The sequence below is a fragment of the Spea bombifrons genome, chromosome 2 (genome assembly GCF_027358695.1).
Source record: "Spea bombifrons isolate aSpeBom1 chromosome 2, aSpeBom1.2.pri, whole genome shotgun sequence".
In the NCBI taxonomy this organism is placed as follows: Eukaryota; Metazoa; Chordata; class Amphibia; order Anura; family Pelobatidae; genus Spea; species Spea bombifrons.
In genome coordinates, this window is record NC_071088.1 from 35,622,586 (window position 1) to 35,638,194 (window position 15,609).

The window sequence follows — 15,609 nt, forward strand, 5'->3', positions numbered from 1 at the left end:
TCTTTTCCTGTATTAACAGATAACAAAATAAACACAGTTTTTTTCACATCACGTATACAGTTGAAGTTGTGATCGTAATGAAAGTCCCCTTGTAGCAACACCAAAAGGTAATAAATTGTAAAAACATTGACTTGGGGAAGAATAAAAACGTGTTGTTATAAATTTATCCAAATATGGGATTTTTCAGTTCATTTTATTTCCCTTAGAAAATTTCTTCATCTGTATCTGAATCTTCCATTGCACTAGTGAGTTTCTCCAGCTCCTGGCCATCCTGCAATGATACAAAAGCCATAAATGTATAACATTTTATAATACATACATAGGAAAGTTAATAAGCACGTCAAAGCAATGGATGAAGACATTGTGAATATAACTCCCACTGGTATAATAACAACCGTGAATGGCTGGGTAAGCAATCTTGGGTGATACCCAACCCAGCGGAAGACCTATATGGCTGACACCAGATTTCTTTATTTTAACTTTTGGAACTTACGGAGTTATATGCAATGTTAAATGCTGTAGAACATTTAGGGGGGGAAAAGCCAGACTATTTATCAAACAACAGTGAGTTGTAGGCAAGTTGAAGCAGGAAATCTCAAAGTTATTCCTCGTTCAACACTAGCTCTTAATGATACATATAGTTCATGGTTTCTCCAGCAACAAGGATGGGTTTGCCCTGCATGGCTAAATAGACCATAAGAAATCTTCTAAACTGCACTAAAACCAGACAGTTTTATAGTTATGGCCACCTTATATGCGGACATAAAAAGCAATTGGTGAATGAAGCAGAAAAAAAACCCCACACAAATACTTACTCCGCTACATCTTTCCCATGCGTCGCCATTAACCTTTTTTAGTTTTACTCTCTGCGTGGGGCCTTTGGATTCCGTGGTTCGACTTGCATTATAAATATATATAGAGAGAAGAACCACAGGAGCTTCTAAAAAGAATTCAATGGACGGCTTGAAATTGAACACAAAAAATGATACAATGGTAATCATCACAGTTGTTAGTTGTGCTGTGAGGACATGAAACATGTTGTCTCTAAATTTTAAAATAAACGCAACTGACAATCCAACAAAGGCAGTTGCAAAAATAAGAGCAATAGAAAATCCATTATGGCCATAAAAAAATCCACAGGACTTTATCTTGCCTAAGTGTTTATTGTGAAGTATCAACGTGAGACCGTTGAACAAGACTCCAAACACGTAAAGTTTGCTGTTTTGCACAAAGATGCTCTCTGAAATCTGGTCTGCTTCCTTGAGAATTTTTTCATTGTAGATATTCGCCAAAGCAGCAATGACGCATTGCAAGAGAATCAGTAAGTGGCCAGGGCTGATGGGAAAGTACTTAAAGGTTGTAGTTGATACTTGTGACACACTTTGCTCTTCCTGGGATTGGGATTCAGACTTCTCCATGTAAACACAGCTATTGGATGGGACAGCATGGAAAACACGAGCTCCTTCGACCGATACCCCATCATGACCTGCTCCATTTCGGGACGTTAGACTCATGATTGAGAAGAACAAGATTAAAAGAGACGCCCATTGTATGTATGAAAGATGCCGTCTACAAAAACAAAACAAAAACATATTAGATGTACACAGTCTTTATTGATTGGCTTCATAAGACCCCCTACCAGCACTTGGGGTACCACACTTCATTGTCTTACAACCTTAAATAAAAGTGGACTTACGTTATGCCACGCTCTAAAAGAAAGTAGACAATTATTTAACAAAATGATTTACAAATCTGGGCTGTGGAATACTTATGCAACACATTCTAAGAGTTGACACTTAATACTTTTGCAACCCTAGGATGTACCATACCATCCCGACATACTACATACTACTAAAAATACTGTGTGTGTGTTGCTACCCGCAGGCGCCTGATGCAATCCCATGAAAATGAATGAGAACCAGCAATCACATGCAAAAAAAAAAGTCTCTGGTATTAAAGGTATAAAATATCCTTCACATGTGGAGGTTAATGGCCCCAACTAAAGCTGGTGCGATATGTTTTTATTGTGGGGCATCTAACTTTAGTACCATCAGCTATTGATTGATTCTGTAAGTTAGTGTAAGGTATTTGTAAAACGCACATGTGTTCTTCTTGAAGCTGCCCTTTTCCGCTATTATACAGTACAGGAACACCGCTTAATGCGTTTATTGTTTCGTAATACTTACTTTAGTATTATTCTGAAGAAAACTGCAGTTGTAATAATGACAAAATTGGACAGTAATACAGCCATAGCCTAAACAAAAAGAAAGATAAAGGTTGCATATTATTACTTAATGCACACATAGCAACTTCACAGTGGGCTGCATTAAATGCACATCATGGTGAGGCTGATGCTCTCCAATATTAGCATCTCATATTTCCACAACAATCTTCCGCAAAAGGCATGAACTTCATTGTCAGCTAGATGTGACATCCAAGCAAAGGGACATTTAATGCAGGATGGAAAATGTATTTCTTATAAAAAGGCTTCCAGAGAAACACAAGGCTCTGGCCTAAGGAATCTGCATGTATAAATTTGTCTTTTACTTACTGGTTGCAAATAGCTCAAAATTGAAAAAATAATAAGGTTATCTAAGAAGTAGAGAAATGCTGGAACAGCCCACTTTAAGTACCGCCAAAACTCTTTCAAAGAAGTGCCGCATCTTAAAGGCCGTTTTTCTGGAGAGAAGAAAAAAAACATACATAAAAATATATATATATATATATAGATCACTTTATTAGTAATATCAAGCTTAAAAAAAAATCATACAATGATTGTGTTTTATCAGAGAATATAAGGTAGAAGCTGGCCTTTGAAATTATTCCATTACACTATTTTTAGAAAAACAAATCTATTCATTCATCAGCTGTTCCATTATGAATGAAAACTAACAGCAGGACTAGTACATTTACAGCAAGTTTACAGTTTAGGGGACCTATTAGCATTAGCATTAGGAACAGTTATCAGCTTTGTCTTTCACCTCAATATTTGTGTAACTGCAGACTACCCAGCTTTCCAAACTTTCTTCTTGTTTGTGATCATGGACCTCTTGACTAAAGGTCTAAGACTTGAATCATCAGAGGGGCCTTTCTAACGCACTCTCACTGCACTTAAAATGTTAAAATTTGCACTGCTAATTTGGCCTTGACAAACTAATTTAGAAAAGAAATCAAATCTCACCTTTTATAATTACTCTGGCAGCCATTAGCATACAGAAGAGAAGTTTCACCGCTTCTGCACACACATTTACTGTAGCTGGGACATAGTCGTATTTATTGTCTGTAGAGAGAAAAATGTGTTACTTTTTTAATACATGGCGACCGTAAAGAAAGTAGATTTTTCAGTTTGAGGAAAACTAAAATGCGTTTCCTATAATTTCTTAAGAGCTGGTCATTATTCCTATTATGTCACCGGTTGGACTTCAGAGGATGTCTTTGGGTTTCATTTTGCCACCGAAATGTGCTGATTGACAATTGTTACCTGTAGTTACTGAGTTGTCTTGTATTAACCCTTATGAAAACCTTTATGTACATGCTGCATTCAGGGGGCAAGTTATTATATTTTCATAATTTATTTTACATATTTTAACCCCTTAAGGACAATGGGTTGTCCTTAAACCCAATAAAAACATGCATTGTGAGCCTGTACATGTACGGGCTTTGTCATGAAGGGGTTAAGTTTCACTATACAGTATAATCAAGATGGGGGGAAAAATCCAGAACAATAAAATATATATTTTTTTTCTTTTGTTATCAACGTGTGCATGAAATCTATCAAGAGACAGCCGTTTTAGTCCTGTGTTGGTGCCCTTTAAACAATAAAGTTTCTTAAGGTTATAGAAAAGAGTTGTCGCCCTTTCCATTTTTATTGTTCCTTCTTTGGAATTGGAGAAGAGCACCACTACTGGAGCCATGGAGAGGGCTTGTGGGCCACAGTTGGCCACTACTTGGTATTAGCCACCCGCCACACACAAGACAGTCTGTGTTCAGCCAGAACACAAACATTACACACATTACCCACACTTTGCTATGAGGTAAACACGATGAGGTGTGCTCTTGTGAATAATAACCAGCCAAGTAGGACAAGAAAAAAAATTGCGGCTAATATTTGATGTATGAAAATCTAACGTGATTTGGAAACGCATTACAACACTGAAGTACTTTTCAGAATTGCCAAAGCTTCATGTTTGCATTTATGTTGGCACTTCCCACTTCTCTCAACAGATAGATCACGATACCCAAGTTGTCAGCAGAACGGTCAGGTAACTGCCTGGACAGAAATTGGCTAAACTACAGTTTAGGATTCTAATCCCCAAAAAAAAATTTGGATGCCCAGATTACATTTGGACACAACAAAGTATTTAGATTGGTAACTTTGTTAGTAGTGTTACGTATTCAGACTCAATGTGTTCCTATAACTACACAATTACATGATGTAATTTTATTACATTCTAGTTATAAAATATTATCAATTAGTAAATATGCTATATCATGACCCACAACATGTTTGTGCAATGTACAGTTATAAACACAGAGCAAAACATTTAAAGTCCTGTTTCTTTACACTTTTGCTTGCTTTCAAAAGTGTATACCTATCTTATAGGCCACACACAACGGAATATTATTCACTAAGCTAGGAGTTCAAAGCTGGCCTCGTTATTTTATCATTGCATTGTGAAGGGCCATTCCCGCAGAGTTTCCCCAACAGAAATGCAAAACTGGCCCAGCATGATGCACATTTATAACTTATTTATTCTTGAAGGAGAAATTCTCTGTGGTTGGCCATTTTTTTCACATGAAGAAAACTAGTATAACCTGCAAATTGTAGAATTCAGACCTCATAAAGGTCTATTTGCTGTTTTGCAGTGACCCCTGCTGGACATTATTATTTCTGCACAAAAAGCTTTGCCTTATGGGCAAGAAAGGTGAAACATTCAATCTTCAATTTTAAAAAATATATATTTGTGTGAATTGTTTGCTCTTCCAAGGATCAGTGATTTTTGTAAATATATAGTTCAAAAGCTTACTTGAGAAATACATTGAACCGACTTACAGCCCCCCTATTGTTGGCGGTTGTTCTCTATAAACACAACACTGCATACAGAAAAGTACAGCCATAATAAATAAGTAATAAATTACTAATTTCATCTGTAAGATTTGGTAAAGGTCACTGGTAATTTCCCCCCTTAACCAGGTACTGTTTCTAAATGGCCATTTAAAAGATTTCCACTAGAGTACCATAATATCTCAGGTACCGCCAAATTTACCCCAATTTCAAGAATCCTGAAAAGGGGTGTATATTATATCCACGTACATAAAACCACAGCCACCTGCAAAGCCCTCTTTGTTCCCTCTGCTCCAGCGTGTTGACTGTCTATGAGCGCCATGATATGACATCACTGCCAGGCACAGGAAGCGTGTAAAGATTGTAAGAGGGCAGGAGAATAGACCTGTCACCAGCTGCTGGACCAGCAGTCTCCTCCTAAGCCCAGGTAGAATGGGTCCTAAATGTAGATGTGTATGTGAGGCATGGAGTGAGTTTGTATACTTGAGAATGTACATGTTATGTGAGTGAGTGTATGTTTCAGATAACATAAAATAACCTGTGAAGTTAGTTACGGGACACATGATTTTATTGTTTGGGTGAGAGCTTCAGATCTGGCAGAGCTCTTCAAATCTAAACCCCAGTAATAGAGTTATTTTTTTTTAACCCAGCAGGCATCTTCTCTAAGATGAGTAGGTTTGAGAACTATGCCACACAAAGAGGGTAAGCCAGGCACTATAAACCCTTACTCAAATGTAAGTCTGATTAAACATTTTGGTAAATGTCATTTCTTCCAATCAAACATTTATACGTTTACTGGTGTACCTTTACCTAGCACTGGACATAAAGAGGAAGACACGAAACTCAACAAATGATAAAGAATAAAATATAACTTCAAAATATAATTATACACAGCTCCTCCAAATGATGAAGAAATAATAAACACATAAAAAACTGAAATACTGTGCATGTGGCTAAATGCATGTAGCGCAAATGGAGACTAGATTGCCATAGAGCACTTAATTAGAACCACATGAAAAAGTACACCTTATTATCCCATTTACCCAAAAGAACTAGATAGGTAGATATCATATATCTTACCAAAGTTGATAAGGTATTGTAATAGAAGATATAGTAAACTCTATTATCTATTATCTATTACCGGAATATCAGTCTGCGCATCCAAGCCGTGCTGTGGATGCGCCTTGTAAATTGGCACAGCACAAAGTGCTGCAGTCTATTACAATATTCAGTTAAGCAAAGTAAGGGTCTGGCAGGTAATTTATTGAGCATTTACTCTCGTTATTGCATATAGACTGATCACTATGATAGACATGATTTGTCTGGCAATGCATTTTTTTGAAAACCGATCGTATATGAATTTTGAAAGACGTTATGTGTGTGTAAACAAAAGAAAAGCCCACCTTCATTAGCCGAGAATTTCACCAGAAGGACACGGCTGGATCCAAGGCTCACGTAGGTAAACCCAAGTAGAAATGTGTGCAGGGAAGCTTTGGAGGGCCATGATGGATTCAAATACAGCTTGAAGCTCATTTCATCTGTTGACCTTGCAGCTCACCAAATTCACTGGTACATAAAATGGACGAGTAAATTCATGAGGTTAAAACATAACCGTTAAGGGTGCTCATTCATTTCACAACATAATAACTCTTACCCAACTCTTTTGGGACATAATGCCTGCTTAATATATCATCTTATATCATATTATATTATATTATATCAATATATCATACAATCCACAGAAATCTATTTTACTAGATTTTTTTTTTTTAAACGCTTTGAGTTTGCTCCTCAATTTAGGTGACAATCTTAGACATACATTAGCACTTTAACTAAGGACACCTAGATTGTTTTTTTTCAGGATACAGTAAAGAAATATCTAGATACCGATTTTAGGGTAAATCGTGCATCTTACCACATGAAACACTGCGATTTTTCAAAATGATCAAACGAAAAACACAATTTACCCCTCATTTTTTCCCATAAATTAAAAATCAAATAGTACAAGTAATTTCAAAGGAATGATTTTCTTAAAAGGCCCCACATCCCCTTAATAAGTATACCCGAAATATACGGTTATACATACAGGTGGATTGCACACGCAGTCCATAAAGGTCAGGGAACAAAATATAGCGCAGGAAAGGCTCAAAAGCATGTAAACCTTTTCTGACCTCTGGTGCACCACCTTTTGAGAATTGCAACTCTCATGAGTATTCTTGTGGAGAGTGACTCTGTGACCACCTTCCAAAAAGTTAGCAGTAAAAAAACATCTCTCACTATCATCGCTTTCAAAATGTGCTTTACTCCACTGAACTACAGCTTGTGGTGATGGATTTCCAGTTGGGGACATGCAAGGCGCCTGCTTTAAAGCAGCTGCACGTGAGCCAAAACCCAAGGAACAGCATAGTGAAAGGCAACCATAAATTCCACAATTGACTTGCCACACAGGAAGGATACTCATCTTTACCTCACCAGTCATAGAATTGCACTCCTAATTGTCCAATCCGTGATGAAATATCTTCTTGGGTAAATAGGCCTAGAAGTCCCAACCAATGTATGGCACTAAGAAGTACTTTGGAAAGTTGGCCATCCAAGCCAGATCTTCCAGGGTCTTTAATCAATTCAATGGGATAACAAAGAGGGCGTACTGAAGGAGCTATCGGTAGCTAGTCTTCGAGGTAAGCAACAATGGTAGCTCCCTGCTGTCTTATATGAGCTACCTCCAATTGAGTACAAATGAAAAGGCCTGATACGGAATTGACATACTGAGGGACTGACGATGGTCAAAGTGGATTGGGATGTGAAAATTGGTATCCAAAATATCGATCCAGGCCATGACTTGACTGTCTCCATCTTTAATTTAAAAAATCTAGAAGAACCAGTTGATGCGGTGTTAAGGGTCCAGAATTAGTCTTATACTCCCACAGACATTTTGCATAAAAAAGAATAGGAATAAGCCTTCGTTCCTTCGTTACCAGGGCTTGCTTCTGCTGAAAATTAAGGAGATTAACAACATCATCTTTACCTTAGAGTTTCTTGGTATACCCAAATGGAAGAAAACATGTCTTGCTCTTGCAAGGAACTGCATCTTGTAATCTTGTTTGATGAGATTCAAGACCCGACAATAAACTCAGGCAGTCTCCATGGGTAGAGATCTGGTATCATGAGGGGCTAGAACAAGTCTTGTGACCTCATATCACATGTGATGAATTGTTTCAGCGGCCATAGGGCTTGTCACTACTTGATCTGGACCTGGAATCCTCCTCTTGCCCACAAAACCCCCAAAAGGAAACACCTCTAGTGTAACTGGACTTTCTCTTGGACAGCCAAAATATATTCCTTGTGGTTGTTTCCACAAGCCATTACAATTCAGGACCTAGAGCTACTTCCCCATAAATGGCATAGCACACAAACTTCCCTTAAAAGTAGTGTTGCCACAGGTTTTCAATGTTCATGTTAACAGAGAAAATCTACTGTCGAACCGATAGCTGATTTGTTTTTCCATATGTCAATCTGAAGGACCAATCCAGGAAGCCATTTTTTGTCATCAACAAACTCTGTTGTTCTCAAGCAGGCAGAGCATAAGGACCTATTCTGGTCATGCAGAGTCTTTCTGCAAATGAAACAGGCCATATACTTGATCCTATGCCTTACATGGGGTATCCTCAGAAGGACTCTTATTCAGTCATATGAACACAGGACATGCTATATAGAAAAAATGGAACAGAGAATAACCAACTGCAAAATTATGGGTTAATAAGAACACTGTGCCCGAAGTACCTACTTGGGCAGAGAGAGTGCTGGAAAGCAGCATAAACTATCATGAAAAGAGCAGCCAACATAAAAGAAGGATACAAACAGACACCACATGCAACGTACCATGGCCAAAAAAGACTGCAATCAATCTAAATCTAAAGCACATGAACCTGCTTCCCAGAATAAGATGCACATGCATAAAATAGGAAGTATCCCTATTGAAGACACCACTTTGCAATACTACATAGAACAAAGTGGAAGCCATTGGTGATGCTGCAACAAACCGGCAATGACACCAGTAGATGAGGCAACACCAGGCTGGACCAGGCAACCCTCATGAGGGACCTGAAAACAGCAAATGTGGGATGACTTCATCCCTATCATGTAGGGCTGGAAACACATGAGGATTAGGGGAAGGGGGGGGGGATTAGTTTATCATTTTCCAGCCCTTACAGTCAGGAGGAGTGCTCACTTGTTGTTCGGCTGGCGATGTAAGATAAAATAATAATACTGTATTGGCAAGAATATAAACATTGTTCCTTAAACTAGTATGGTTCTAGACCTTACGGAACATGCTAATTTCAAGTATTTTTGGCAAGAAACAAAACAGTTTAAACTTGTTATATCAGAAATAATTATGGTTGTGAAGAGTGAAACTTTTATACAGGCCAACAGCCTGTGATCTTGCAAAGCACTTTTAATTGTATGTTAAACGTGTATAATTTATTTTATTGATATTTACCATTGTCAATGTTAAACACTGGGCTTGGTTGCTTAAGATGGCATTAAAACTGGCTTGGTTGGATGTTTTCTTAGCTGTACATCTTACAGTAGCATTCTACCTAGTGTCAATCCCTTCATGACTGGTGTTCTCCTATCCTTAAAATCCAATATTTTGGCAATTTTTTCCCCATACGTTTGTGATTCTGCATTTCCATGTTTGCTGTGCCCACTCTTATTATACATTGGTTGAATAGGCAAGTGAAAACCTAGGCTTTTAGGGCATTAGAATAAGGCAAGAATAAAGCAAATTAGGAAATTTTAAGTCTTCCCCTTGAATATGCAGTACAATTCTGGGTGGGTGTTCTTAAAACGGTATTATGAAAATTGAATAAGTACAGAAACGGTCTATAAACAGACTAGAAGAGTCACATTTGTCTACATCAGGAGAAATCCCACGGTGAAACATATGTTTCCAACTATAAAATATAGGTTTTGTGTACAGTAATACATATAAGCATTAACAATCTAATTTTACCTAATTCTGCTCCAATATCTCCCAAGCTGTAAGTTCTGTTTATTGTCAGTCATGTGATACTTTCAGTGACTTCCTTTGCTAAACCACCACGCTGAGCTGATTCTTTATGCAATGCAAATGACATCCTGCTTGTACAATTCCCCCATAGACTTTCGTTAGTCAGGTTGGGTGGTTGAGCCATTATATTGTTTACCACAATGTCGAATAGTAAGGCTTCAGGGTGTAGCAGATAACACAGCTAGAACAGATCCAAGTCAATAGTATGCATCTAAATGAAAACATTATGTGAAATATTTTGGCAAAAATATTTTCATCTGATAATAGTAATAAAAAAAAATTAGGGCAACCCTTTAAAAGGGGGTATGATAGCATTAAAGAAGCACATACAGGGCAAATGCACAGAGAAAAGAGTGTTTATCTTTGCCGAATTCAAATTCAATTAATGCCATTATTGGCGGATTGGATGCTTTTAAGAATACTTTGCTGTAGCGGCAGGTTAAGCAATATACGGCCATATAGCGTGACGGAATCCCGCAGATAGGTGCTTTTAATTAATATTTACTGGGTGTGTACTGATTTCTTGCTTTGTAGTGTGTACATGTTGGTCGTTTCAGCATAACCCCGGAATCTGAATGTGTATGATTTTTAGGGTGTGCTTCCCTTTCTGTATTTTTGTGCATATAAATACACTGATTAATGGCAGGTTTAAAAATGGTGATAGGTCCACTTTAGAAACATGGCAGCACTCTCTATAGGAGTAAAATTATAAAATAATCTTAAGGGATTTCATTCAATTTAGGCGATTTGAATTGCAGCTGTAGCGGCACCCAAACACTTGACTGAAACAGACCAGAGTACAGTAGTAGGACACACTTCACAAATCAGTCTGTATCAAAATTATTGCTACGAGTTATTTATTATTATTTTCTCCTTACCTTTTACATACTTTTGGCCACAATTTCTCTGTAACTGTGAACTTCATTAGCCCTAAAGACACATGCAAATACCATTATTAATAACCTATTTTAGTGTAATACATGACATTACAGATGTGTGTTTTAACTAATCAACCCCAAATTAAAAATAGCTAAATGGAAGCAGTTATTACCGTATTTGCTCGATTATAAGACAAGGTTTTTTCAGAGCAAATGTCTTATAAATCGGGGTCGTCTTCTAATCAGACCTCAAATAGAGGTCTGACCATGAGACCAAGATCCAGATCCCCCGCAGTTTTCCTGTCTGGAAACCTCAGCTGCTGCTGGCACAAGTTGTCTACGTGCATCAAGCAGACGTTCGCCGGCTGCCAGAGAGGAGAATTCCCCGCAGCGCTGCAGGGAATTCTCTTCAATGGCAGCCAGCGAACGTCCGCCACCAGGGAGTCAGAAGCACTGGTAAGCTGGGGGGGGGCATAAGGCTTTTTTGAAGGCAGAGTGTCCCATGATATTCCTTTTAACCCCCTATTTGCCACTCTACCTCCAGAAATGCCTTTTAACCCCCTATATGCCACTCTGTCCCATGATATGCCTTTTAACCCTCTATATGCCATATAGTGGCATAGGGGCATATAGGGGTATAAGACATTTCTGGAGGCAGAGTGGCATATAGGGGGTTAAATGGCATAACATGGGGCAGAGTGGCATATAGGAGGGTATAAGGCATATCAGGGAGGCAGAGTGGCATATAGGGGGGCATAAGGTATTTCTGGGGGCAAGCCTGGGTGGGGGCAGGTTGGCAAATAAAAGGAAATAATAAAAGCTATGATTGAGAAAAATATTTTTTAAGTATGAAAAAATAGTTTAGATGAATTAAATATTTACTAGTAAAACTTTTTTCCTATAAGTTTGTCTTATATTCATGTTTTTTTTTCATCTTATAATGGAGACTTTCTGACCCCAAAACGCAACCAAAATAGAGATTTTCTGGACACTCAAACCATCCTCTTTACAGTGCGTTGAGACGAAACATCTTCCAGGCTGTCATAACATTTCCAAGTTGACTGGAACTTATTAATTATTGCCCTGATGGGGGAAGTGGGCATCTTCCAATGTGCTACCGTATTTGCTCGATTATAAGACGAGGTTTTTTCAGAGCAAATGCTCTGAAAAATACCCCTCGTCTTCTAATCGGGGTCGTCTTCTAATCAGACCTCAAATAGAGGTCTGATTAGGAGACTAAGATCCAGATCCCCCGCACCGCTGCAGGGGACCTGGATCCTCCTGGTCCCCCCCCCATCATACACACACTTACCGGTGCTTCCTGCTGTATTGCCGGGGCAGCGGGTTGACGTCTACGCGATCCGCGTAGACAACGTCCGCTGCAGCCGGAAGGAGGTGTGGCTAGCAGCGGGGGTTGTCTGCGTCCGTCGCATAGACCTTCCCCGACTGTCAGAGATCAGAGTTCCCCGCATCGGTGCCGCACCGGTGCGGGGAACTCTGATCTCTGACAGCCGGGAAAAGTATACACGACGGACGCATACAAACCCCCGCTGCTAGCCACACCTCCTTCCGGCTGCAGCAGAAGGCGACGTCAACCCGCTGCCCCGGCTGGAAGCACCGGTAAGAGAGGGGGGAGAGCGGGGGGAGAGCGGGGGAAGGGGGGGAGAGGGGGGGAGAGAGAGAGGGGGGGAGAGAGAGAGAGAGTGTTAGTTAAATGGGGGTATAGGGTGTGTGTGTGTGTGTGTTAAATGGGGGCATAGGGCATTTCTGGAGTGGCGTTAAGGGGGCATTTAATAGAGCACTCTGCCTCCTGAAATGCCTTATACCTCCCTATATGCCACTCTGCCCCATAATATGCCTTTTAACCCCCTAAATGGCAGAGTGGCATATAGGGGTATAAGGCATTTCTGGAGGCAGAGTGCTCTATACAATGCCTTTTAACTCCCTTAATGCCACTCTGCCTCCTGAAATGCCTTATACCTCCCTATATGCCACTCTGCCCCATAATATGCATTTTAACCCCCTAAATGCCAGAATGGGATATAGGGGTATAAGGCATTTCTGGAGGCAGAGTGGCACATAGGGGGTCAAAAGGCATACCATGGGGCACAGTGGCATATAGAGGGTTAAAAGGCATATCATGGGCCACAGTGCCATATTGGAGTGGCAAGCCTGGGGGCAGATGTGCGTAACTGGGGGACAGGTTGGAAAATACAAGAAATAAAAACAAAAAAAATATTTTTCTCAATCATAGCTTTTATTAAAAAAAATAGTTTACATGAATTAACATTTACTGGTAAAACTTTTTTCCTTTGGGGTCGTCTTATATTCAGGCTTTTTCTTTTTTTCCTAAGTTAATATTCAGATTTTGGGGGGTCGTCTTATAATCAGGGTCGTCTTATAATCGAGCAAATACGGTATTTTCTTTTAGCCTTTTTGCATCTGGTAAAGCTCAACAATGTTTTGCCACCCATCACAGCTTTATTCTTTGGTCTTATCCATTGTGATGAATGACTACGGCAATTTGGCCTATGTGTTACCTAATATTTATACCCCTGTGAAACAGGAAGTCATGGTTGAACAATTTCCTGTTGCTAGTCACCCACGTTTACAAAAAAATGTAAAACATCATGGGAATATACTTCAAATATATTTTTCTCATATGAATTCATGGGGTGCCAATAATTGCACCACACATATATTTATAACATTTTTTATTTGCAATTGTTTAAAAATAAAATACTAATATATATCAAAGAAAAGATCAAAAGGTTAACAAATATTTTTTCACAGCCTGCTTTGCTTATATTTTCTAAGGCTATCAATATTAGTGGAGGGCACTGTATATTATTAAAAAAACAACTAAATGCATCAGTTGTTTTGACATCACATATGTATATGTATTATGAGTAAGTATCGATCAGGGTAATAAGCATAATAAATTGAAGGTACGTAACTTTTTACTTCAGAAAGGATTCTATTTATTTGTAAGGTTTCCGCCGTGTGAAAAGCTTTACACAACCCTAATCAGCTCCCTTTTTTAAGCAAAATACATACTTTATACCTGTCTTTTACCTATACATGTGCAAATCTAATTAGTCCACAACTGTTGAGACATTCTGCCCAGAATAGTAATTGGACACACACAAACATATATACACCCACATGCACCCAGGGGTGGGGTAAACCATTTCTTATAACACTGTTTAGAATAAATGGCCATCAGCATAAACATTTATTGTTTTATTTCTCCAACAGTTTAAACACAAATAAAAAACAAACTAAACTGAAAATACAGCTCACTCCAGTTTGGAGATTAACAGTCATTCCTTCCTTATGACAAGTTACCATCGAACCAGGTTCCCAGCTAGAGGGGGTAAATTTTTTTTAAAAAAATCCCTTATTTGTATACATTGTATCCTGGCATAATGGTAAAGGTAACACTTTTTTTTTCTTTACATCCAAGAGTAGAGCCCAACAATGTCAATGCTCAAACCTCTGTATCAAAATGCGTTAATGGCTTTAAGAAAGCAAACTATTCATAAAATGTAATGTTGATTGCTTGCCAGCATCAATCATGTTAGGTGTTCCATATTCTGACCTCACAATGTTTTTTGTGATGAATACCCCCCTCAATCTGTTACTGATTTTCCTCTTCATACATATGCTGTATTTGAAATTCTTTTTTTCATGCTATAGTTTTTTTGTTTTTTTTTTAATCCCACGCTCAATTCTTAAAGGTTTAAATCTCTCTGTATTTAGCAGTGAGATCTTGAATATTGGTCTATGTTGAAGGACTTGCTAAGTCTGGTAACCTATTATACCACTCAGTTCCATTTTCTCTCTGTCACCCTGTATGTAATGTGTTGACACACCTCAGTTTCATGAACAAATACCTGTCAGCGAAAGATCTATTTTAATAGTCATAAGTATCTAGTCTAGAATTTGCATGCTGTTCTGTAGGACTTAACGTGATTACTTTGTTTGAAATACCAGCATCTCCCATGAAAACAGAGATGCCAACTGTAAAGCCACTTTGATGTGTATTAGATGTGAACTAATAGATTTCAATTCAAAGTGTGTACATCAGAACCATGCAAAATGTTCACTGCTCTGGGAAAATTGTTACAAAATCCACAACTTACCTCGAGTTCAATAAAGCAGGGTGCGAGTAAGACACGTCATCAGGTGATCACACAGCACTCTGCTGCACACCTTTGCAAAAACAACCGTGCACATACCCTACCACTCGCTCTTCCGGGATAACATGTAGTGACGTCACGCGCTCCAAGCCTCGTTTCGGATTCTGACGATTATGTTGCTTACCTGACTGTCAATTTTGATAGACGAGCCTTAACGGCTTCCTTCCCAAACTACTTCAACAAAGAGTTACATTGTAACGTTACTTATTCCTGTGTAATGCCCATTTTATTTTTTCTTAAAATAAACATGTAAAAGTTGAACAAAAAATTAAATACGACGCTGCCATGGCAATAACTAACCGGATATACCAACTCCACAGATGTACAGAAATGACATCCTAGCCTGGAATAGCACACAACTGAACAGTGCAGTTATTAGCTCTGGATATTTAT

At 38.7% G+C, this 15,609-nt stretch overlaps 1 protein-coding gene across 2 annotated transcripts; it reads right to left on the minus strand.

Annotated features, from left to right (window-relative positions):
* Positions 1-192: 192 nt before the first annotated feature.
* Positions 193-15,376, minus strand: SLC35A5 (solute carrier family 35 member A5). Of its 2 annotated transcripts, XM_053457478.1 has the most exons (8): positions 15,160-15,376; positions 11,015-11,066; positions 6,469-6,631; positions 3,182-3,280; positions 2,552-2,679; positions 2,187-2,254; positions 816-1,569; positions 193-271 (listed from the first exon to the last, which is right to left on the minus strand). In XM_053457478.1, exons 3-8 carry the CDS (start codon positions 6,596-6,598, stop codon positions 203-205), a joined length of 1,248 nt encoding a protein of 415 aa, XP_053313453.1. In that variant the 5' UTR covers positions 6,599-6,631; positions 11,015-11,066; positions 15,160-15,376; the 3' UTR covers positions 193-202. The 2 variants fall into 2 exon arrangements, with proteins under 2 accessions (XP_053313453.1, XP_053313454.1); XM_053457479.1 differs by lacking the exons at positions 11,015-11,066; positions 15,160-15,376 and adding an exon at positions 7,152-7,402.
* Between the last annotated feature and the right edge of the window lie 233 nt (positions 15,377-15,609).

Bases quoted from the DNA above. Each gene is read 5' to 3' on its own strand.
- SLC35A5 (XM_053457478.1), bottom strand. From the start codon at position 6,598: ATGAGCTTCAAGCTGTATTTGAATCCATCATGGCCCTCCAAAGCTTCC. The intron at 2,255-2,551 runs GTAAGTAAAAGA...CTTTTTGTTTAG, and splicing joins TTTTGAGCTATTTGCAACCA to GCTATGGCTGTATTACTGTC. The intron at 1,570-2,186 runs GTAAGTATTACG...TTGTTTTTGTAG, and splicing joins TTCTTCAGAATAATACTAAA to ACGGCATCTTTCATACATAC.